Raw genomic sequence first — 26,784 nt, forward strand, 5'->3', positions numbered from 1 at the left:
TGATATTTCTTAACTAAATATTTTAAATCGAAATAACGCAAACGTTAAATAATATTATTATTTATTTATTTATTCAGAGCCTACTGTGTCCCACTGCTGGGCAAAGGCCTCTCCCCTCTTTTTCCAATCTTCTCTGTCTAGTGCTATTTCTGGCCAGCCAATCAAAAATGAGTCCAGGTTATCCCGCCATCGCCGGTGTGGTCTGCCGGATCCCCGGTTTGACTCGTGGGGCTCCCACTCCGTGGTTATCTTGGCCCACAAGTCGTCCGGCATTCGGCAGACATGGCCAGCCCAGTCCCACTTCAACTTAGCCGCTTTCCGAGCTTCGTCTATTATTTGAGTCTTAGAGCGCAGCGTGGTGTTCCGGATCCTATCCCTTAATTTTACACCTAATATGCTGCGCTCCATAGCTCTCTGGCAAACCCCGAGTTTGGACTTCTGAGCTTTCGTCAAAGACCAGGTTTGAGCACGGTACGTGAGAACTGGAAGTACGCACATGTCCATGAGCCTACGTTTGAGTGACAGAGGTAGGTCTCCTTTCATTAGGTGTTTCATTGACCAATAGCTCTTCCAGGCGTTTTCAGTGCGTAAATAATATATGGAATAAATATTACGCAAAATTATATATGGAATAAATATTCTGATATTGTAGAATAGCTAATCAAAATTTCCTGCATGAAACGATTTCAACACGAATACACAACAGTCGTATTGTTAATTAGGATTGTCATTTCAGATATTGTGTTTAATTAGATCTTGCGAGTGCGAGGTCATTATATTAATTAGAAATTATATGTTCTTAGTTACAAATTACCTTCCTTCCTTTTCTTTTTCAACTAAATGAAATTTACTAAATTTAGCCGGCGAGACGACAAATAATTTAAATTGATGTAGGAGACGTGCAAATAACTCTTGATCAGTCCGTGACCTTTATATGCTTAAGTAAAATTAGCAATTAATTCTAATATAGTCATGTTAACGTTTATATTTACTTAATTTTTGGAGGGAATATTCTTTCTCCTTCGTTCTTGTTAAGACATTTGAATAATCTACGCCGCAATCCCATGATTGATAACAATACAGATAGATTTTTATTATATGTAGGTATTTTTCTAATCCGCGATTAGACTGCAAATTTTAGTTTAGTTACTTGTATTCCTAGTTCGCAACAAACAGGTTTTTAGTTAATAATGCTTTAGTTAGTATATGTAACATATTTAATGGCACACTTAGTTTAGCGCTGATAGCTATGTAACGAGTTCAAAGGCGCGCACATTAAGGGCGCTTCTTTGCGATTTGCTGAATGTGGCCCTCGGGTGCCATTTGACCTAAAAGTTGCAACAGTTTATAGAAAAAGAGTAATAGTGGTATGCTGACTGGGCTAACCTGTAGCAATCGGACGATGAACTAAGTACATCATCATTTAAATAGACAATCCGGCCAATTCAAACATATATTCGCCTCCTCGCTCGCTTTTGTATCTCTATTCCTACAAATTGTATATAAACTGTTGTACACAATAAAGTGATTACTACTACTACTACTACTATATTGACATTAGAACGATATCTAAAAGTAATTTTGCTATTGATGTAGGCGCGTCTTGCTCGCACCAACACAGGTACGAGCAAAGACCATCGAAATACACGATATTTGAATGATATCCTTTAGATGTTCAACGCTGAAAGTGTAAGTTGGCATGTTGGTTAAGAGGTAATATCTATGTAATCAACGAGTTCAAAGGCGTGCAAATTAAGAGCAGTTCATTACGATTTACTGAATGTGGCCCTCGGGTGCCGTTTGACCTAAAACTTGCAGTAGTTTATAGAAAAAATAAATTACTATGCTCACTGAGTAACTATGCCTATCCTGCCTCCTAAGGGTAACCTACACCAATCAGGCAAAAAAATGAATGTTTTTTTTTACTCGCCTGGTTTAGTGTACTGGGCAAAGGTGTCCCCTCGCTTCTTCCACTCAACCCTGTCGTTTTTGTAGTCCTGTCAATCTGGATAAAATGGGTCTATAGAATAAGTAACCATAAATAATATTACATGCAGGTAAATGCGAAAGCGTGTTTAGGTATCTGTATATGTGTTATCCCCTGATGCGTAAACGGCTGAATCAATTTAGTTTAAGAGCATAGGATTTTTTATATCAGAAATTATCCCTTAAGAGGATAAAAATTAACTCACATACACCGCGAAAGTGAGATAATGGAGGCAGCGCGTCATTTTTTTTTAACCGGTACTAATACCACACAGAATTAATTAAGTCTCGCTATTAATCTAATTAATTTATTAAATTTTGCTACCTCAAGATTGCTAAGAAAAAAGCTTTCTAGTCATAAGACAGCTTCTTGTTTACCATTTAAGTTCTTTCAGCATGAATATATTAAGTCCGTTCCATGGCGCATGGCTGTATTCATGGGAATGTTTTCCGTTTTGAAATGTGCCGTGAAGAGTATTTGGTATTGTATTTTGGACATAATAAACATGTAAACCATAAAAGGGGAAATGATTTTCCTCGTACTTACATAAAACTTATTCACTCTACGAGCATTACGTAACATAAAGTAATATTAGAATAGTTCACTAGGGCAAATATTGTCAAGGGTATTGGCGTGGCAGAATATATTACAGAATTAAGTATAATTGGCAAAGGACAGATTTACTTGAAGAATAACCTAACCACAAAATTAAAATTTTGAAAAAAACCCCGACCGTGACATAGTGGACCGATTTTCATGAAACATGGCTAAGAACACTCCCGACTAACTCAGCTTTCAGACAAAAAAAACTAAATCAAAATCGGTTCATCCGTTCGGGAGCTACGATGCCGACAAACAGACAGACAGACAGACAGACAGACAGACAGACGGACAGACGGACAGACAGACAGACAGACAGACAGACAGACACGTCAAACTTATAACACCCCTTCGTTTTTGCGTCGGGGGTTAAAATTGACCACGTACATGAGATACGTCAATATTGATTATCATAATCAACCTTGTAATTTTATCAAGTTAATGTTGACAATGTTACCGTTAGAAAATAACAATTTTTACAATCAAAATTGATTACAAAATTAAAAATACTGCCGATACACTTACAACACAACCCACTTTCATTTCAAGAACCTAGTTCAGAATCAAATCCATTTTTGTTTCGTTTCTGTGCCAAGTTACAGTCCTATTTTATTTACATCTTTAATCAAAATATCCTGTAATCACTAATATTTGAAGTTATTACTCATTTTTAAAGGGAAAACGAATAATAATACGGCCGAAAACGGCCAAGGTGACTGCTGTCAACTCCGGTTCTGTCGCTGATGTGCTATGAACTATGAAGGACTCAGAATATAGTCGCTAGCGAATTGCAGTGAACCACAGTAACGACAAAAACAGTGCGGCGCCGTGACTGTCGTATCTTAAGTATCCAATACAGTTTATCAAGATCAGTAAAATTAATCACTAGTATTAAGCCCTAGTTTGCCCTTCGTCTAGACCCGAATCAGACGTATGACATACTTAATTATCTTCTCTACTATTTTTTACACAATATTGACAGGCTACATATGAAAGGTTTATTCCATTGTAAATTATATAGAAAGTCGCTGGTATTTTGCACACATATTGGCGGATCAAGTTGCCAACACGTTACAATTAAAATATATTTTTATTCGTATCTAATCAATTTATTAGAGTGATATCACTAATATTACGAGTAACGCCGTGTCTTGCGTGGGCAACGGTCGCGCGACCGTCGCCGTCGCGTCTCATACTTCCATATCGATAAGGTTTGATTTCGTATGCGTCGCATCGCCGTCGCGCGACCATCGCGCGACCGTCGCTCACGCAAGACACGGCGTAAGCTCTAGCATGGCAAGATTCATAAAGGGACTCACGTGATAGTCGCTGGTGGGTTGGCGTGCACCAGACACGGCAGGACCACGTCGCCGCCGCGTCGCACGCTCGTCTCCCACTGACCGTGGTACACCGCGCGTGGAGCTGCCGCGCCGGTTGACGCTGAAAATGGCGGTGCGTTAGTGTTTTGTTTAAAAGCATAGGGCTGCTCTTTGCAACGTCGACTCAGGACACTTTTACATACAATCACGCCTGTATCCGATAAAGGGGTAAGCAGAACACATGAAACTACTAAAGCTTCAGTGCCACTCTTGGCAAATAAGGGGTTGAAAGAAAACGAAACTGTGACATTGCAGTGACAGGTTGCCAGCCTCTCGCCTACGCCACAATTTAACCCATATCCCATAGTCGCCTTCTACGACACCCACGGGAAGAAAGGGGGTGGTGAAATTCTTAACCCGTCACCACACAGGCTTCACACACACACACGCACGCACGCACGCACGCACGCACGCACGCACGCACGCACGCACGCACGCACGCACGCACGCACGCAACCATGCACGCACGCACACACAGGCACACAGGCACACTTTTATGAGCTTCAATTGTTTGACATGCACGCCGCACGTCCCGCCCCAATGCAGGCCCTATATGAGCGTGCACTTAGGCCTTAAGGCTCAGCTGCGACATTGGGCTAAGCGCGACAGCGGTGAGCGGCAGCCATACATTGGAGCGAGACACAGCGATGGGACTTTTCATTCGCACATATAACTGCCGCTCACCGCTGTCGCGCTTAGACCAATGTCGTGGCTGGGCCGTTAGACTAAGGGTTGGTAGAACACGATGTTCCTTTGCGTGCGCTACCGCAGATGAGATATTTGAATGATATTTAAAATTGCAAACGGGACTTAATCGCGTATTATTATGTTTTTAACATGACCTCCGACGTTTCAAGGACGGCATTGGATTGAGCTTCACAACCCAAAAACTCTCTCTACAGATCGTGGTTTCTATTAGTAGAAAAATACGTGAAGCCATTGAAATTAAGAATTATAAAAGTTTCAATAGAGACGGAGGTTTGATTATCTCATCCACATGGAACCCAGTCATTAATAGTTAAATTCGAAAAGAAAACAACATCTCAGGTTGAAAAACCGAATACCGTGAGTGTGTCGACAAGGTGACATTCCTAGTGCACAAAACGTTTAAGTGGGTAGTGAGGACCAAGTGCTGGTAGTTCGGAAAACTTGTACAGCAAGAAGAGAGAAGATGTCAACTTAAGCCAATCTGCTACCAGGGGGACAATGCCGTCGTTGAAAAGTCGGAGGTCAGTGTTAAAATCATAATAATGCGCTCTTAAGTCCCGTTTGCAATTTTAAATATGTGTAAAAATTGTGTAAGTTTAAATAAATGTTTGAATGATACTCACGCGCAATGTCGATGCTGACGGGCGCGCTCCGGCGCCTCTCGCCGGTGAGCGAATCGAGCACCGAACAGGAGAACTGCGCTCGCGCGTCCTCAGCTCGCACCGAGCGGACGACCAGCTTCCAGCCTTCGTCTACTAGCAGCGTCGAGCCAGCTAAGATACAAAAAGTAGCCTAGTAAGTACGTGCGACTTTCGTTCCGGAGGTCTTTCGAAATTTATGTGGGAAATGTCATTTGATATTTGCCAGTCGCTTTTCGGTGAAGGAAAACATCGTGAGGAAACCGGACTAATTCAATAAGGTCTAGTTTACCCTTCGGGTTGGAAGGTCAGATGGCAGTTGCTTTCGTAAAAACTAGTGCCTACGCCAAATCTTGGGATTAATTGTCAAAGTGGACCCCAGGCTCCCATGAACCGTGGCAAATGCCGGGATAACGCAAAGGGGATGATGTTGAGGTACATCAGTAAACGAGTTTCCACTATTGAGAAACTTGTATTATGGGACATAATGCTTGTTTGTCATTGACATAGTAAGGAAAAAACAATAATCAGCACTCAATGGAAATAATATTGGGTTGGTAAGAAAGTAATGAGCGATCGATTGAATTCCACATAAAATTTTTGAGAGAGTTCTAGAATCTTCTATGGTCGAAAGTATATAAAGGGCGAGTCGCACAGTTTCTCGTCAGTCATTCACTAGCTGTCGCCGAGCTAATATAAGGAAGAAAATGGACGAATTAAAAGTGCATGTAAGGCATTGCTTACTATATGAATTTCAGTCTGGCCATTCAGCCGCCGAAGCAGTGCGTAATATATGTCAGCGTGTTGCTCCTGAAGTTGTGTCTGAGGCCACGGCGAAACGATGGTTCCAGCAGTTTCGTAGTGGTGACTTTTCATTATCAGATCAACCTAAGTCTGGTCGACCGGTGAAGATTGATGTAGCCAAATTAAAAACCTTAATTGAAGGAGATCCGAGGCTAACGAGTCGTACTCTTGCTACCGAGTTAGGCTGCTCTCATGTCACCATAGAAACACATTTACACGAGTTGGGAAAAAACTACAAATACAGTGTTTGGATACCGCACGAACTTGATAGAGATCAACTAAACCGCCGTGCCGATATCTGCATACAACTTCTGTCTTTTCGCCGCACATTCAACTGGTTGGACCATCTTATCACTGGAGATGGAAAATGGGTCTTATATATAAATCACACACGCAAACGTCAGTGGCTAGCTCCAAACGAAAAAGGAATAGAGGCACCAAAAACAGAGCCTCACCCGAAAAAAGTTATGCTGTCCGTTTGGTGGGATATTCATGGTATTATTCACTGGGAACTCCTACCAAGTGGAATGACTGTTACCGCATCAGTATACTGTAATCAGCTTGAAAATTTAAACCAAAAAATCTGTCAGAATCGTCCACAGCATGCTAAAGTTTTTTCTTACACGACAATGCTCGCCCACACATTGCAAAAGTGACTCGGCTAAAGCTATTGGAGCTAGGTTGGAAAGTGATACCTCATCCACCGTACTCTCCAGACTTGGTACCTACGGATTACGCATTGTTCAGATCGCTAAGCAATGCCTTGAATGAAAAAAAGTTCGATGATCAAGCCCATCTACGACAGTACATAGCTGAGTTTTTTGAATCTAAACCTAAGAACTTCTTCGCCGATGCTATTCATTCTTTACCAGAACGATGGAGACAAGTAGTAGATAACGAAGGCCGTTATATTTTTAATAAATGATTAAAATAATAAATTAAATAAAAATTACAATATTGGTTATGATTCGCTCATTACTTTCTTACCAACCCAATATTTCAAATTCAACATTGTAGTAAGTATTTACATATTCATAGTGGTGTTTTAATTAGTTAAAGTATAACTAATATTAATAGCGTAGGACTCTAACGCTTACCACATTGATATTGAGTTTCGACGTAGCTACTCTTAATGAAAATTATTTACCTACTGATAATTTGGTAATGGCATGTTCCATGCCACTTATTTAAAATACGTGTTGGAAATATCTAAAACCAGAAATACAATTACATTACAACAACAATAAGACCAAATATAGATATAATCTATCAGTAATTTAGTAACCTATATCGAATGCTATGACATTGATGTCGGTCAATTATTTTTTGGAAAACTAGCTAACGCGTGTCGTACCACACAAATTAATAACTTTTGTCCTAGTTTTACTGAAATTACACTTAATTTTATAGTGTAATAGGAAAGTTGCTCCATTAAAACTAAACTAGTAAAAAACTTGTATAAAACTATTTTTATACTTGTTGATAACATTACAGTGTCAGCAATTTGTCAATATTGTAGCGTCGGGCCTCCCACCGCTCTTGTCACACAGAAGATGTACTCGTAATTTCTACATCAGGCAGGCAATCGTGGTCGCACAATAAATGATAAAACATCAGGCCGTCCCTATCGAACTTACAAATAGTGCGATAGGGACAGCCTGATATTTGCCTTGCCTGCCAAGCCGCGGCACTAAGGCGGCCATCGCAATACAATTATCATAATGACACCAGCGGACGTAGCAGACTAGTTGGATAAGCTTTATTTGACGACCGGTCTGGCCTTGCGCATAGTGACCATGCCTGCTACGCCGCGGTCCCGGGTTCGAATCCCGGTAAGGGTATTTATTTGTGGGATGAGCACAGATATTTGTTCCTGAGTCATGGATGTTTTCTATGTATATAATGGATGTTTTCTATGTGTATATATTTCTATTTTCTAAGTATTTGTATACTTTTACTAGCTTTTGCCCGCGGCTTCGCTCGCGTTAGAAAGAGACAAAAAGTAGCACTAGACACTCTCCATCCCTTGCAACTATCTTCACTTAAAAAATCACGTCAATTCGGCGCTCCGTTTTGCCGTGAGACGGACAAACAAACAGACACACACACTTTCCCATTTATAATATTTGTATGGATATATCGTTGTCAGAGTACCTGCAACACAAGCCATCTTGAGCTTACCGTGGGACTCAATCAATCTGTGTAAGAATGTCCTATATTTTTTTTATTATCGCATCGGTGTGTCCATATCGCACTTACAAATAGTGCGGAAAGGTCGGTCTGACGTGATATCGTTTATCACGCGACCGTGCTTGCCTGCCAGGCCCCGTAGCCGAATGGCATTTCTCCGACGCCAAACAAAAGCGATACGCCGCTGGCTCTGTCGCGCCAATACGCAAGCGCGATAGAGATAGATATCTACTAGCGCTTCGTTTCGTGAGCGTTTCGTGAGCGATTGTGCCATTCGGCTAGCCACCCAGTTATGCTTACTTACAGAGAATCTCAGAAACAGGCGCCAAGATGTCTTCGTTGTCGATAACTTTCTACTTTAGCTGTATAGTCATACTTGTTATGGAGAATTTTTGGCCAAAAGCTGCACTTTTGGATGGAAGCAAGCCGCTTTGCATGGTGATAGTAGACCATAGTAAACGATTTTTTCCGAGGATATCGAAATTTCATCCCTTAGGAAGCCGAGCGTAGCGAGGTGTTTTATGAAAATGAAAAAAATTCTATCTTTTTATTGTATCGTCCGATTTTGACAAAACGTATCTCAAATGAAAGGTATTGATTTGTGTAATTTAAAAAAAAATACAAAGAAAAAAAATTTGAAATAAAAGTAAGAAAAACATAAAAAAAGTAAATTTACGTCTCGCACTGAATAACTTCAAAGAATGACAGACAAAATGTACAATGTCGATATACGAGTTTTTTTTAATCGAAGACAGATACATTTTTAGTTGAAAACTGAAGACCGCATCGAAATCAGATTAGCATTTTTTAAGATACAAGTTGCCAAAGTTGGGAAAGATCGCTTTATATGGCCACTTTGAAATTCCTTTGCCAGAAAGTCAGAAATAATATGTTTTTCTGACACAGAAAAATACATAGTAACAGTACACATCAAAATAAAATTAAAAATTCCGAGGATATTATTATCCCTTAGAACGACGAGCGTAGCGAGGTCGGTTACGGAAACCGAAAAAAAAATCTCATGTTTTTGTACGTCGTCCGATTTTGACAAAACATGTTTTATTTGAAAGGTACCTATTGCTTTATGTAACTTAAAAAAAAATATTAAAAAAATGGAAAAAAAATGTAAGATTTTTTTTTTAAAAAAACCTTAATTTTCGTATCACACTGAATAACCGCAAAAAACGGTAGACACGGTGTATAATTTCGATATATGATTTTTTAAAATTAAAGACAAATAAATTCATGATTATAAACTAAAAACCGAATCGAAATCGAATCAGTAGTTTATAAGATGCAAGTTGTCAAAGTTGGCTTAGTTTGTTTATATGGTCGCTTATAAATTCTTTAGCTAGAAAGTCAGAAACATTATATTTTTCTTACAGTTAAAAGTATGCAAAGGTAATAGACATCATTATAAACATTTTTTTACAAGGATCATTTGAGATACGTTTTGTCAAAATCGGACGATACAATAAAAAGATAGAATTTTTTTCATTTTCATAAAACACCTCGCTACGCTCGGCTTCCTAAGGGATGAAATTTCGATATCCTCGGAAAAAATCGTTTACTATGATGTCTACTATCACCATGCAAAGCGGCTTGCTTTCATCCAAAAGTGCAGCTTTTTTTTCATAACTAGTATGACTAGTAGTGATACGAGTAATGACACCAGTGGCTTATTACACAATAGTGACAATTGTCGCCCAACAGTGACACATCGTCGTTCATGGCCTGTTCAACAAGGAAATATTGACGCCGAGTAACAACGTTACTTATCACACACATACACATACACATACAATCACGCCTGTATCCCATAAACGGGTAGGCAGAGCACATGAACTACTCAATAGGCTACTTGACCCTTTTTTAAAGTCTATTTTATATTATTTATTACTGTCCAATTAACCGAAAAAAAATACTACCATATTTTATTACGACTTGAAAACCACAAAAAACATTTATAAAGTTTACTTTAACTTAATTAGGCAAAAACATCATTAGCCATGTTAATCTATAGATTGTCTGCGCATGACGTAAATCGAATTGAACTCAAAATTTTCTGACATTTAAGTTATGAGGCATAAAGTTCATCATGTCAGTGATTGACTCGACATTAAGTTAAGTTAGGTTCTATGACGTCACTACACGTCTGACAGCGTTTTCGGTGGCCAAAGTTAAAAAAATATTACACACATTTTTAATCGAAAATACGTAGCCACCATACACTTTTAATACCCAAAATCTATAAAAATTGGTTTCTTATGTCAAATACTACAGGAAACAATCATTTCTTGTGAATTCGATAAAGTCTAGTAGCCTATAGCACTAGACCTTTCACCTCCGCTGTCTTCACAGTTACTTTATGTTTACTTACAGAGATGTTCAGAAGTATATATAATTATGGTAGGAGCCGTTCAGTGGATACATGTGGAACTCAACATCATAGTGTAATAATGGAAAAAATGGATTAGTTACAATTGCCCCCCAGTCGAGATTTGCCCTGCTGTACCTTACTTATAAATTAAGTATAATATTATAGCTGCCATAATATAATGTTTCTAACAATAGGTACTTCGTCCTGTATTTTTTATCAATTCATAACTTAGGCGTGTGAAATACCGTGTGGGTGCAAATAACGTGTGTACGTTATTTCAGTCACTCATCAACGATTTTAAATTCAATTTATTACTTTAAAATCTCGTTCACTTTTCACTTAAAATTCATACTACGAACAGCAAATACCTATAATAATATTTTATACAATCGTGATATATTTAATACAAAGCTATTCAGTCGAGTACCATGTTTAGGCCACGAAGCTTGCTGAGTGGCCTAATAGTACGGTACGCTTAATTATATTACTAATTCGGTTCTATTTTAATATATCACGTCTTTAGATAAAAAAAAACTCTTATAAATACAAAAACAAAAAAAAAGACAAAAAACAAAAACTTAATTTCTGGCCGGGATTCGAAACCCTGACACCTACGATCTATCTGCATACATTAGACCGACCTCGTGCGACTGAGCTACGCGGAATCGATGCGCGCGCGGCGAAATTAAGGACCATATTTTACGTTTACAAATGCGAAAGAAAAACTCATGAAAACTCGAAAATTCGCGTTTTCCGGGATCTAAGGCTACGCTAGATCGATTTTTCACCCCCGAAAACCCCCACAAAACAAATTTCAGCGAAATCGTTAGAGCGGTTTCCGAGATCGTCGGTATATATAAATAAATAAATAAATAAATATACAAGAATTGCTCGTTTAATAGTATAAGATTGTATACAATACTTTTTCTACGAGTCATCATCTTCATCATCAATGGACGGAAATATCATCATTCATGCAAGTTAAAATTAATGTTAATAGAGTCGTTCACCGTTGTATTACCTTACCTAGCAACCAATTGTTTGTAATAACCGTCTCTGATTGGTCGATAACGCGACAGATAAAAATGTGTTTCAGATGCAGGAAAATTTGCCAGGTATCGCAAATTAGTATAGAAATTGTATGAAGTTCTATTTTTGAAATTATTACAGTTAACTAAAGTCAACTATAATGAGCTTATTATAATTGAGTCGGAACTGCCATAGAGTATCCAACACTGAAAAGTTAGCACTTATAGTTTAGTCTGTGGTGCCCTAATTGACAGATTACAGTCGACAAGTAGAAAAACAATTTTGTAAAGTGTCAATTGATATTCCATTACCAAAACATTATTCTCGAGTGTTTTATAAGCAAAACATAAAATAGTCGATGTTATTTTAGGTTTGACCCCAGATCAAATGGACGGCCCAAAGCTCAAACAAATGTATTGTTTTCGTAACTGTAGATAGAAAATTCTGCCCCATTGTTTAGCATAATGGGTTTATTTTGTGGAAGTTTTGAAATGGAATATTAATAGTTTAAAAAATACTAGCTTTTGTCCGCGGCTTCGCTCGCGTTAGAAAGAGACAAAAAGTAGGCTATGTCACTCTCCTTCCCTTCAACTATCTCCACTTAAAAAATCACGACAATTCGTCGCTTCGTTTTGCCGTGAAGGACGGACAAACAAACAGACACACACAGTTTCCCATTTATAATATTAGTATGGATTTCAATAGAATTAAGTAGAATCATTTGACTAGAGATAATGGTTGTACAGTAGATATGTTTTACGTACGTATACATATAAACATAAGTACCTACTATTTTTGTTTTTAAAGTGCTGACAAATATGAGACGTTTTCTTCATGAAATATAACCTGATAAATATTAATATTCGTACTTAGCCACGGAAAGTAGGTACCTAAATATTATATTGATTATTGGTGGTATTGTCCACAGAAGTGACCTTTATAATAACTAAATGTGTTTTGTCACAACTTTGTGACTTACACTTTTTTCCCTATGTAGTTAACCTTAACTTATTTGAATACAGCAAAATTATGAGTTTTTTTTTATATCCAAGCACGAGTCGACTAAATGGAAAATTATAAATAGCAAAATATATTTCCAGCCCGTCAGCTGGATATTGGCAAAACAGTCCTAAAACCGTGGTGACAGTTTTCATGAATCTTTAAAATATTGTACCTTGAATGTAAATTTTATTCGAAAACGTCACGTAACGTAACGATTCGATAATAGTACCTACATTACGACACAAGTGCAGAAAAGAGTAAATTTGAAACGAGTAGCGATACAACACGACTGACCGAATTAAAACACGACCGAAGAGATAATCGACACGAGTTACTAATTTCCTCTATGCACGTGTATTGTAAGATGTTTTTCAGTACATAATAATATAGTAGCTCTCCGAAGTTTCGACATAATTGACATAAACATACAAAGACCACTTCTCGCACTAGTGCGATAAAGTAGCGCCATGTGTACTAGGTGCGTAGCCGAATGGCACAAACGCTCACGAAACGCTCGTAGATATCTATCTCTATCGCTCTTGCGTATTGGCGCGACAGAGCCAGACTACCTTTCGCGGCGTTTCGTTTTCGTTTCGCGTCGCAGAAATGCCATTCAGCTACGGCACCTGAAAACCTCATTAGAGTGTGATTTTGAACAGTGCACTAAGCGGGACGGTTTAAAAACACAGTAGAACCAGGGGCGGCTCACTCCGCGATTCTATCGCCGCGCTACAAGTACATGCTGGCGGCCGCGAGTTCGCGGCCTAATCAGGGGTGGCGCGCGTTCTCACGGAACGCACGTTCGTACTTTCTATTGTTACTTTACGTCGTGAGTTTTTTTTTTAAGTTTTATATGCGATGTCCGCGTGTGAATGGCTAATAATGCTTAGTTAAATAGACATCATGAATAAAATAGGACAGTCTTACACAGATCTACTATTGATTAAGTCCCACGGAAAAGTTCAATTAAGGCTTGTGATGTTGGGACTTAAACAAAAATATATATATACGAGTATATACTGTATATATACCTAGAAAGTACCCAAGACTGGAATATAATAGTATAACATTTTATCTGAGTATTCATTCGTTTTAATCCATTGGCAACCCTATTGTCCGACGCTACGCACTTGCGGCTCGTTTCTTTGTTAGAATTTTGTAGGCATTTAAAAGGCTGCATTCTGCGAACATGAAAGCAGTGGGCCTTCTGTACTTGTACTATTATATATTCTGTGGTAGAACAAAACAGTGGGCATAGCCAAAACTTTGGCTATGCCCACTGTATAGCCCCATAGCACTTGTGCTATGGCGCTACGTGGCGATTGAAACACACTCTCTCACTGTCGTGCCAATCCAGAAAAGCGATAGGTTACCTACGATATCGATATGATCGTTAAGCGTTTATGCATTTGGCTACGTTCCCAGTACAACAGAGCATACGTATCCCCAGACATTTTGAATGCCTGCCGGCTTAACCGAAGCTACAGCTTGAAGCTACGTGGCAAAAACTGCCCACGCCACGCATCCTCGTGTCGCCGTGGCATCGACTGTGTTCGTCACACGAATACTGAAGATCGTTAGAGTCTTTAGATTGTGACATTAGAACCTATCTAGATATCAATCAATCAATAATTCAATATTTATTGCACCATGGTAAATATAAAAAAGATGTTACAATTAGGTAGTACATGCAATTTCTCATGGACCCTATATAAGGGTATAGCAAACATTTCCTTAAGCTAAGTTTCATCAATTATTAAATTATGTTAGTATAAAATACACTTAACAATAGTTTTTGGAAATGAGATAGGCACTGTATTATTAAATAAAACTGTCATTCAGAAAATCTGTGACTGAATAATAATGCTTTTTCTGCGAGGAGCGATACAACTTATTAGCATATAATTATAGGGTCCCTTTCCTCTGCCTTTATGTAATTTGGTATGTGAATATACAATTTAACGGCTGCATATTGAGGGCTTTTGCGGTATATTTCAAGGTACCATTGTGTAAAGGAATCCACTGACTACCAGTTGAACGAAAAATAACGACGTGTTAGTTATTCAGCGCTGTCAGTTTTTACTTCCAACAGACAGGCCGATATCGTCCGACGAAGTGAAGTCAGTAGACCTCATTAGGGTGGCTCGCGTTGACCATTTTAGTTTACTTTGACATTTTAAGTATTTGGTTACGTCCGGCTCCTTTTCTTGGAATGTGATCAACGACATTTTATAGAAAAGTTGATACACTAAGCTATCTTAAAGTCAAATGAAGATAACATGCAGTAAAGTCGCCGTCAATAGAATTGGTGAACAATGTAAACAAACCTTGTAGTCAAAATGTCCTTAATTTCCATTCTAACTCATCAGATACTGGCTAAATCCATGTGTTATTTAATCAATTCATCTCACGTTATGATCGTCAACCTTTAAAATAATAAAATTGTGCTAAAATATTGATATTTTATATAATAGTTTGTTTACATTGTTGACAATTTCTATTGACGGCGATTTTACACAAAGTACATCCTAAGTGTATTAATTGTTCCTTTTTATATTTTTCCAATAGGGTTTATAATAACCAAACGTTGGGACAGCGAGAATACCTTAATTGGTTATGATGGTTTTCAGTTACAATTTAATTGGCTTTGTTCGCATTCTGAGTAAGTTTTAATAATTGAAAACTCTAAATGTCAGTATTTCCAACGAATTCATTTATTTTCTTCTGCAAAATTGAACAAAAGTCACCTTTACGAGTCCCCTGGCGTTCGCCCGAGCAATTAAAAATGAGTCGTATAACAGCCGTAAAATTTGCAGCGTTTCAGTTGATTAACACGTATATAAGTATATACACTTCTTTATGTAAAATACATACGTCATATGAGTGTGAAGATAGAATAGATAGGATAGGTAAAGGTATGTAACTTCTAATAGTATTTTATACAATCGTGATATAATACAAAGCTTTTCAGTCGAGTACCATGATAAGGCCACGAAGCTTGCTGAGTGGCCTAATTAGTACGGTACGAGAGTGAAAAGCTTAGTTATATCACTATTGTATACAATACTTTTTCTACGAGTCATCATCTTCATCATCAATGGACGGAAATATCATAATTCATGCAAGTTAAAATTAATGTTAATAGCGTCGTTCACCTTTGTATCAACATCGAATTACCTAGCAACCAATTGTTTGTAATAACCGTCTCTGATTGGCCGATAACGCGACAAATAAAAAAAAATGTATTTCAGATGCAGAAAAATTTGCCAGGTATCGCAAATTAGTATAGAAATTGTATGATGTTCTATTTTTGAAATTATTACAGTTAACTTAAAGTCAACTATAATGAGATTACATATATTATTATAGTTGAGTCGGAACTGCCATAGAGTATCCAACACTGAAAAGTTAGCACTTATAGTTTAGTCTGTGGTGTCCTAATTGACAGATTACAGTCGACGAGTAGAAAAAAATATTTATTAAATATTTATTATGTGCTTGTGTTGTGTTAGGCAATAAGTACATAGAGTGGGTTTCGTCATTACCAAACTAAAATGGAGTTGGGCGGGACATGTTGCTAGGCAGAGTGATTGCAGATTGATTAAAATGTTAACAGAATGGTGGCCGATCACAGATGTAAGAAGCGCTTGGCATCCGTTGGCTCGTTGGGTGGACGACACGACATTCAGAGGATTGTGGGTCGCAGTTGGATGGGACTGGCTCAGGACCGGAACAAGTGGCGTACTAAAAGAGAGGCCTATGCTCAGCAGTGGGCTGAAGAGCTGATATGATGATGATGATGAGAGTACAGACCTGACAAAGAGTTTAAATATGAATATATTAGGGAGGCTATTTACTTGGTTATGGCGAAATTTGTGAGTAGCTCCTATAAACATATGTAGCAGTTATATTAACCTTGGTTTATTTGATATTACAAGCCTTATCAATTTTATCACCTAGCTTTCTTGTAACAAGGCAAAAATAATTTCAAAAGCAATGTTGTTTTCGGTCTTGAGCCGCGAAAGCCTTCAATTTTGGATCTATCGCTAGCTCGGCTTTCACTGTAAGCTCTCTCGGTTGGTAAACAATAACTTTGTCCCTTTGCAAAAAAACAAAGTGTTTTTTATCATGTTGTTGTTTAAGGATATTATTGCCACCTGTGAGCAATGCGTGCATGATAAATATTATAAAGTTTGCAAACGATTGTTAAAAACGATCTCATTTTTTATATTGACTGATTTAATAGTACATTACGATACAAGTGCATAAAAAAGGAAGTTCGAAACGAGTGGCGATAGATTAAAACACGACCGAATGGAGTGTTTTAAATCGACACGAGTTCCGAATTTCCTTTTCGCACGTGTATCGTACGACGTTTTTCAGTACAGATGAGCCTCCGAAGTTTTGACCTGGCATATAATGAACCACTTCTCGCACTAGTGCGTAAAAAAACGACCATCTGTACTGAAAAATAAATTACACTATTTTTACCCATAGGTTAATTGAAACGGAAATGAATCACATGACAGGTACGTTTTTAGGTTCATTTTTATTTACTGAGTGTTTATTGTTTTGATTTAGATATACATGGACAATGCGTAGAGATTAGTTGATAAATAGTTTACCCTTTTATTTAGTTTCTATTTCTCAATAAAATTGTATTTGTAAATCTTGTGTTTCCATATCAAGCGACCGCTATATTGTTACGCTATGTTCCTAGGAAAACAAAAGTCTTTAATTTCAATGAAAATTTCAGATGTATTGGAACGTTTCTGCACAACTACGTCCAATTATTTTATCGTCGTTATCAATTCAGTGCAGCACTAACATTCCTAGGAAATCAGAGCTTTGCGGTGACTAGATATTTACTTCAGGCCGAAAGCCTGTAGCTATTTCTGCGAAAATATGACAGTTATATAGTTTCTCCGTAATCGGATCGAAAGCCTTTGTTTTAGTTGCTAAATGTGTGCACACTACGTACACACTTACTAATAGCACTCTTTGTTACACAACAATAAAGGTCCAGAGAATACACTTCCTAGAACGAGACTGTTGTTTCTCATGCAATTATACAATTTCAGTTTTTAGCTGAATGAGGTTCTGAAGCCGTATTAAAAAATATAATAATTTGGTTTTGGTTTGGTTTGGTTTTGGTTTCATTTGGTTTTATTTAAAAAATACAATAATTTTCCCACTGACAGAATTGCACATTGGCATTGACCTTTTTGTGGGCTTTCCATGTTAAATATTGTGGAATCAAATATTTTGTACCAACAGATTCCTAGTACGTGTATGTGTGACAACCAGCGCCAAGCCTTCACGCACGCCTTACGCTCCGTCTTGCGTGAGCGACGGGCGACGCGACGCGACGCGACGCGATGCGACGCGATGCGACGGCGATGGCTCAAGGTCATCGCGTATCCATCGCGCGAAACTTCGGCACTAGCATTTTGGTGATTAGAATCACAAGATTCGCCGTCTTTCACAATGTGCAAATGGTCTAGCGGGTTTGACTTCTAGGTGGAATCGTTTGCGCCATGAGTGTCGTGAGTTCGAATCTCGGCTCACGCAATCTTTTTGCATTTTTATTTACTTTTTTTCTTTTATGTTCTACTAGCTTTTGCCCGCGGCATGGGGTCTCATCCGGAACAGTGCAAAATTATTTACAAATAGAAATCATAAATGGCGCTAAGTGTCACGATTGACGATTATTATTTTTTTATCAAATAGATTTAAAGGTACTTGAAGCGTCATAAATTAAGTACATTATAAATTAAATACAAACATCGATGACAACACAAATTTAATGCATTATTTTAGAAATTTTCAAAGAAATAATATCACGTAATATATTGCTACTGACTATGACGCAACAACGTGAACAACCTGCGCGCAACAGTATCGAGCTACCTAAATTTTATTGCATATTGTCACTAGATGGAGCTGTCACTATCTACAGTATACTGCCAACGAAACGGTGCGATTGTGTGCGTTCCGTTCATTGAGATATATGTACTACGTACTATAGGCGACGTTGCCAGACGGAAACTCTGCACAAGCTGACAAATGCGCGGAGTGCGCGAAGCGGTAATTTACGCGTAGAGTAGTAAGTCCACCATCAGATGTGACACATTATTATATTCCGCCTGTCAAAATTATTTATTTATTTATTTACAACTTAAAAAATACAAAGTAAGCGATCACTGCCGCCCATGGACACCCGAAACACCAGGGGTGTTGGAGGTGCGTTGCCGGCCTTTAAGATGGATGTACGCTCTTTTCTTGAAGATTTATCTTCTTCTTTAAAATACAAATATATACTTATATATAATAATATATATATAGTGCGGTCAGTTTTTTGGACAAAGCGTAGGTATCCATTGTTCTCTTTTTTCATGACCAGGCCAAAGAAAACAGCAAAAAGTGAGCGTGCTAAAAATACAATTTTACTCAATAACTGTTAACAATCAATAAACAAATTAACTTTTTTTTTATATTATAGTAACATAATTCATAAAGTAGTAAGTAGTTACCTAATAATTTTCCAAATTGAAATAAATATATTTCGCAAATCTATTAGAGGTGAAACACATTAGTAGGAACAATGAAAATGGCACATCTGCGCGGTTAACTTTTTAGTCTATGATTGCGTCACCAAAATCGTGCAGCCTCGCTCCCGCTCGCGTGTTCGTAGAATATTCAGCTGTCAGCCGATAATATTTGTTTGTTAAATAATGTAGGTATACGTTTGTCGTAGTGTGCGTGACAAAAATGTCGTCTATTTCTATTAAACAGCTGCCAATGATCGAAATTCAATCAAATTAGTTGAACAATTTCCATTGAAAAAAAAAAAGTTTGTAATGCATCGGTCCGAATTGTGGATACTAGTTTTATCATCTTTTAGTAGATACAATTGAATGTAAAATTATTTATTTTGCCTGACACTCTTGAGTATTTTTTATGCCGTTATTTTAATTTTACAATATAATATTTGGAATATAGTGCTTATAATTATTAAATATAAAACATTTTTTAAATACTTTTTGATACAAAATCATACTTCATTGATTTGGAACAATGCTTTTTATCGGACCTACAGTCAACCAATTGGAACCCTAGGCCACTGTAGAACTATGTCATAGTAACGTTATAAATCAGATTGTAAGAAACCTCTTACTGCTTGTCATTTTGACATGGTTGTAGAGTGGCCTAGGGTTCCAATTGGTTGACTGTACATCCGACACTATCGGAAGCGTTTATCGGATGTAGGATGTCGATCTGACACCCGATATCGGATCGGATAATGTGAAAACGGCCTAAGCATTAACCGTTAGTGCGTTTTCACATTATCCGATCCGATATCGGATGTAGGACCGATATCCCATACATTGAAGCCGCCATCTTTGATTTTTGCCTTTGAAATCCTTCCGACATTTGCTACATGCACGACCGATGCGATGCATGCGAAATCAAACCTTATCGATATGGAAGTATGAGACGCGACGATTGCCGACTGGCTAGGATTTCCGAACGCACACGAATGCGCGCTCGGTCGCCGATTTGCGGCGGAGTGGGCCTAGACCTCGACTTGCGTCGCGCGAAGCGCAACAGCATTTTAAAATCCCCCCCCCCCCCCCCCCCCGACCAAACCAAACCAAAACACACTACATTTTTGCATTTTTCCCCTCGCTAGGTCGGAAACACGCGTTTTGTCCTTCAATACCAGCAGGTAAAAACCCACTAGTGGATAAAGTCATTTGACCTTGAATATAGTCATATAGTGAATCTAGTGATGACGATATGTTTTACCACCTGTGGAACTCCTGGAAGCAGTGATAAACTCGTTTTTTGCGTTGTACTTTCCTCGCTATAGTGAGGGAAAATGTTGTTGTGTATCGTGGTTCAACTATAGAATACTTTCGCTTGCTCGTTTTTCAATTCCACACTCGCCGTTAAAATACAACTTTGCACTCTTGTATAACAAATAACTATGTATTTTATATTTTTGAATATATTTTTTCAGACTGGCACTTAAAAAGAGTTCAAACGTTTTTTTTTTCTAAAAACCTAAATTTTTCAACAAAGGTTTTACTTTTCACTTTTCGACATCTATCAATGAGAAAGGACCTTTTGTAGTAAGAAACAATACGATTTTTAGGGTTCCGTACCAAAAAGGTACAACAGGAACCCTTATGGTGCGACTCTGTCCGTCTGTCTGTCCGTCTGTCACATTCCTAAATATCTCGAGAACTACAAATGCTATCAACTTGAAATTTGGAATAGTTGTGAACATTGTAAACCTCTACAAATAGAAAGTATATTTTTTTTAAATATATTAATTTTAATTGTAAAAAATGGCCAAAATGAAAGGGGGGCAAACTGTAAATTTCAAGTTACTAGGTCAAGTGGGGTATCGTTGGAAAGAGCTCAAATTGAACGTAAATAAACTATTTTTTATAATTTTTTTGTTGTGGAAAAAAAAAAGAATTTTGAAGGAAAATGTAAAAAAAATACCGTTCCCCCCCCCCCCCCTTATCTCCGAAGTTTACCAACGAAAAATTATGAAAATTTTAGTAAACATTGGTTTTATGCTAAATATTACAGGAAAAATATAATCGTGTTTGTATTTTGAATACTTTTTTTAATTCACAAAAAACTTTTCAAATTTTTACTTTCAATTTACCCACCCTTGCGGATGTATATCGTACTTCAAATTAATAGGAGATGTTACGTAAACCATATTCTGTCCAATAAAGTAAAAACTGTTTAAATCGTTTAACATTATAAAGAATTATCCCTGAAAAACCAGGTCGCGCAAATTAGTTATCAAATTGACCGGGAGATGGCGCTATACACTATAATACTCATTAGTGCCTATACTTTTGTCTTCTAGTCAAGTCATTAGAGTTATATGAAAATATGAGATTATTTTTACTAGGTAGTTTGAAAGAAAGTTTGTACGGAACCCTCGGTGGGCGAGTCCGACTCGCACTTGGCCGGTTTTTTTATGTAAAAACGATAATGTAAAAACGGCCTAAGGGTTACCAAGGCTCGATCGGCGCGCCTAGTGGACGCCAGGCTTAAATTGTCTGGTCTTGGTGTTTTAATAATTTTATGTGTTTATAGTCGTAATTTATTTGCGAAGTATTAATTTTATATCTGTATTTTTAAATTACACTATGTTGTGGTACCGGGAAGCATATTTTAACTTAAAAGGACGTAATGACAACATTTCATACCATGTTTCAGAAAATAAATAGTTTCGGAGTTTAAATTAAGTTTGCAGTGTTTGCACAATTTTATGAATAAAAATATTACTCTCGAAAATGTTTTATCAAATACGTACTTTACATTTTGTTCATTATGTTTACTACATGTACATTCTTAGCTATTATACTTATGTATTTCTTACATAATAATATTCATTTCCATATTTCTAATTAACTACGCGCCTGCTTTAGAGTGCTTTAAATTTTAACAAATCAATGCATCCTTTGGTCGGGGGCTGGGGCCTTTCAACTCAAGGTCGCCGGCGCCGTGGTCGCGGGGCGCGGGGCGTGGGGCGCGGGGTGGGGCGCCGCGGATCTCGTTCATTCAATTCCGCTTGCATGTGTTGCGGACAGAGCGAGTATATTATACGTACGCGGCGAGCACACATACAAGCCGCACGGCAACGCCATCTAGTAATGTTCGACTTTAAACGTCCATGTGACGTTATAGGTTTAGTGCGTGAAAGCTAAAACAGATGTCGCAAGATGTTGCAGTTTGATGACTATTTCGACGTAGGATACTGATAAGAGTTTTGTTGGCCACGCGTGGCTACTGGCGCCATCTAGCTCTTTGAGTGTGGATTAAATTTAGCCTACAGGTCTAGAATACTTAGGACGGCGCCCATTTTTAGTATGGGATTAGGTATCTGTACTAGTATTATTTGATCTGTGGCCGGACTATCGAACGTAGGTCCACTGTCTATGAGCGCTGGGCGCAGCGCAGACTGAACTGAGCAGTGAGCGGGCCCGTGTCAGCAGTGTATTTTATTCGAATTTTATGTGCTTTAAAATAGTACATTACGATACAAGTGCGTAAAAAGGAAGTTCGAAACGAGTGGCGATAAATTAAAACACGACCGAAGGGAGTGTTTTAAATCGACACGAGTTACGAATTTCCTTTTCGCACGTGTATCGTACGACGTTTTTCAGTACAGATGAGCCTCAAAAGTTTCGACCTGGCATATAATGAACCACTTCTCGCACTAGTGCGTAAAAAAAACACCATCTGTACTGAAAAATATCTATCGACACAAATGTATGTCTTATATGTATTTTTTTTTAATATGGCAACAAGAAGTTCTGGTTTAGGATTATATCTCAATAAATGCAGGAATCGCAGGAATTACAATGAACGCCCCTTAAAGAGTAGTCTAATTATATTTTTTTTGTATGGGTACCTTTCCTTGTTAGTATAAAAGCCGGAGTTATTAAAAATAAAATAAAAATAAGAATGAAGATTCTTACAGAAAGAAAAAAGTAAACAATCAATTAATAAAAAATAAAAGAAACAAAAATAAAACTGCAAAAGCACGCCTCAGCCGAGGTTCGAACTCACACCGCTGGCGCGGCGTCCAGACGTCGAAACCGCTAGGCTACGAGCCCGTTGTAATAACTAGTTAATTTTGTGATCCTATTCACCAAAGTCAAGTGCTAGTACATATATCGTAAGGTCATCGCACTAGTGTTTCATATTTTTAGTTCACACTTAAATTTTAATATTTTACGCAGACAATCTCGTATCACCGTGCACATAATCAAAGGCTGTCAATACAAGTTACAAAAGTTGTAATTTCCTTACTTTTTAGGCACATTACTCCTTTGGTCAACTTATGTTAATTTGAATATTTTGAATTTTTATTATAAGAAAATATAAAGAATGAAATGTGAGACTAGTAATCAATCGTTATTTCTCTAGTCCGACCTCTCTACGTATTGAATTTGCTTCTAAAAATCAAATAGCTTGATCGCGCGCCCATCGCCATCGCATCGCGTCGCATCGCCGTCGCGGGCCGTCGCGGGCCGTCGCTTACGCAAGACGCTCCCATATGAATACAGCGGTTTGATCGCATCGCGTCGCATCGCGTCGCTTAACATTCGCATGTTCATCGCTAGTTCGTCGCGTCGCATCGCCGTCGCGTTCCGTCGCCCACCTAAGACAAGTCCATAGAGATAGAAGGTTTGATTTCGTCGCATCGCATCGCATCGCGTCGCCGTCGCGGGTTCGTCGCTCACGCAAGACGCGGCGTTACATACTTTATATTATGTTTATATTAAATAAATACAATAAGTAGGACATTCTTACATAGATGGGCTCAACCTCACGGTAGTCACGGTAAGCATTAATGTTCCAATATTTTTTTCAACATAACGTAACCTTAAATTTAAGCTTTACCGTGCAAGATCTCATTTTATTTCCCACACCCGTCGCCTCACAAGTCTACACGTATAAGCTAATCAGATTTTATTTAGCATAACAAAGTTCTCGTTCGTCGCCTCGGGCGGCTAGTTATCGCCGGATGCTCCTGGGAGACAAGATGGCGGTGCTTCCGATATTGACATCCACGGGAGGGAAAATATACTTTGCTGGCTGCTTTAAAAGCTGTAAAGTCTTGGGATTTCAGTGACGTATATGACTTTTTATAAGGTGAAATTGTATTAGGCGGGATTAAAGAGCGAATCTGCGAAAATGTTGTGGGTATACCTATTTAAGTATATAGGTTGGCGTTACGACTTATTTTTTTTTATGAAGAATAGGTAAATGCTCTCCAAAAACAAAAGTCTAAAATCAATGGCGGATAATTATTAAATTATAAAATTAAGGAATTATTTCTAGATTTCAACGAAAAGGGACGCTTACAAAATATAATAAAACGAATCGTAGGTAGCTGTAAAAGCAGTTAAGCTTTGTTGCCGTCGTGGTGCAAATAAAATTAAAAAAAGACTATTCTTTGTTTAATAAAAAAATAATTGTTAATGTCATCTATAGTTTGCAAGTAAAATGGTTGTGACTATGACAGTCAATAGGTATACTTACACGGACATGCATGATACAGCACAATTTACATTTGGCATTAGATAAATTAACTGTTTTTAAAGGACATAAATACTACACAGGGCACAAATCCATACTAATATTATAAATGCGAAAGTAACTCTGTCTGTCTGTCTGTTACGCTTTCCCGCTTAAACCACGCAACCGATTTTGATGAAATTTGGAACAGACAATCTTTAGACCCTGAGACAGAACATAGGCTACTTTTTATTTCGAAAAAAAGGGATGAAGGGGTTGAAAAAGAGGTTGAAAGTTTGTATGGGATTTCTTAATTTTAAATGATAAAACCATGAAACTTTATATTTTAGCACTTGATAAGAAATCATTAAACATATATTTAAAGTCACATACAGGTCGAACGCGATTAATTAACATTATTTTTACCTTTAAAATAAACATGGTGGGAAATAAACATTAACTAAAAGCGGGTAGATTATATTTATTTGTCTACCCCGAACATTTATATAAATTAATATCGGGTAGTTTTGTGTTGTTTACATCTCCGGTGACATTTTGCTGGGACGTCAGTCTTCCGCGACCACGGCCAGTGCAACCTGGCCGAAACGTTGGGAAAAAAGGTAAAAATAATGTTAATTAATCGCGTTCGACCTGTATGTGACTTTAAATATGTGTACAAAGCGCGAGAACTTAGTGTTATATCATTAAACATCTTGATAAGGGATAGGGATAGGGATAGCGATAGGGAAAGCGATAGGGATAGCGATAGGGATAGCGATAGGGATAGCGATAGCGATACGGATACGGATAATATGGGTATCGTTAGAGGGATACGGATAATCGGTCGGCGGTCTCTTACAATCAATGTGCTCTAAGACGATCGTTGTTTGCTTGCTTGAAGATTACGTTTGCGATAAGTATAAGCAAAATGTAAAAAATTGTAAGGGATAATAGAAAAAAGTACTTTTTACCCACCGATCATAGTGTCGGTATGTGGGATGTTTATAAAGGTTTCCCCAGCGTATATAGAATTTCCTACGCTGTGGTCGATGTGTAATATTTCTACAATCATTGCAAGCAAAAGTATTATGTGCAATCGAAATAATCGCAGATAAATATACCTACAGAGAAACCTACGGTCCCTACGGATCCAAATGAAAATCTTAATGAATACTTTTATTACGCGGGCGAAGCCGCGGGTAAAAGCTAGTACATTATACATTGTAACGTAATACGTTACATTCTTAAAAAATAAACATTTAAAACTATTAAATTACTTAACTAAAAATACTACACTACTAATAAACTATATTACATATTAAAAATATACAACAATAATGTCTTAAAACTACGTATTTACAAGTATAAAATCATCATCACGCTGATTGATTTAAATATGTCGCGCCGCGGTAAACGTTCACTCCCAATAATGTTCACATTCGCGAGTGCATGAATGAATGCACGGGTCGAGGCGCTGTGTCATTGCGCCCATCACTCACTCGTCCATTTTATCTTTGGAGTTGAGTGGAACGCACGTCGTTAATTATCGATCTCTGCTACGGATCAGATACCAATCGAAATTCGTAATCGAATTTAACTGCGTCCCTACGTGTTCCTCAACTTGTTAAATTATTGTGGTGTTTTAATTATGCTTAATAGTGTACCCCGAATTGGGGTCCCAAGTCCAGAGTGACTTCTTTTGGCTTCCTGCTTGCCGCCCGCCTGCCGTATTGCTTCTGGCCCCTTTCCCCGACTCAGCGCCACGCAGATTCGAGCAGCGCTGAACTCAGCGCCGATCAGAAAAACGGCGCCTACCACCTCGGCATCGTCAGGGGAGTACTGTGGCTACAATCGACTAGCGGAATCCGATCTTGACTAGTATTTTTTACGAACCACGACTTTTACCCATCTTACCGGCTGAGCTTCATGGGAATAAATATTGTTTTACCGTTCTTCTGACTCCTCATTTAAATTTCCTCATACCTAACGAGACGATAGGAGTTAGAA

The 26,784-nt window shown here is 38.0% G+C and overlaps 1 protein-coding gene across 1 annotated transcript in view; it reads right to left on the reverse strand.

Annotated features, from left to right (window-relative positions):
* Positions 1 to 26,784, reverse strand: part of LOC125225172 (Down syndrome cell adhesion molecule-like protein Dscam2) — a 249,772-nt gene that overhangs the window by 70,135 nt on the left and 152,853 nt on the right. Inside the window, exons 5-6 of the mRNA XM_048128749.1 lie at positions 5,298 to 5,447; positions 3,907 to 4,027 (exon numbers count right to left, since the gene is read on the reverse strand). Coding sequence (XP_047984706.1) covers positions 3,907 to 4,027; positions 5,298 to 5,447 — 271 coding nt within the window. The remainder of the gene's footprint in view (positions 1 to 3,906; positions 4,028 to 5,297; positions 5,448 to 26,784) is intronic.

Source organism: Leguminivora glycinivorella, chromosome 4 (genome assembly GCF_023078275.1).
Source record: "Leguminivora glycinivorella isolate SPB_JAAS2020 chromosome 4, LegGlyc_1.1, whole genome shotgun sequence".
In the NCBI taxonomy this organism is placed as follows: domain Eukaryota; kingdom Metazoa; phylum Arthropoda; class Insecta; order Lepidoptera; family Tortricidae; genus Leguminivora; species Leguminivora glycinivorella.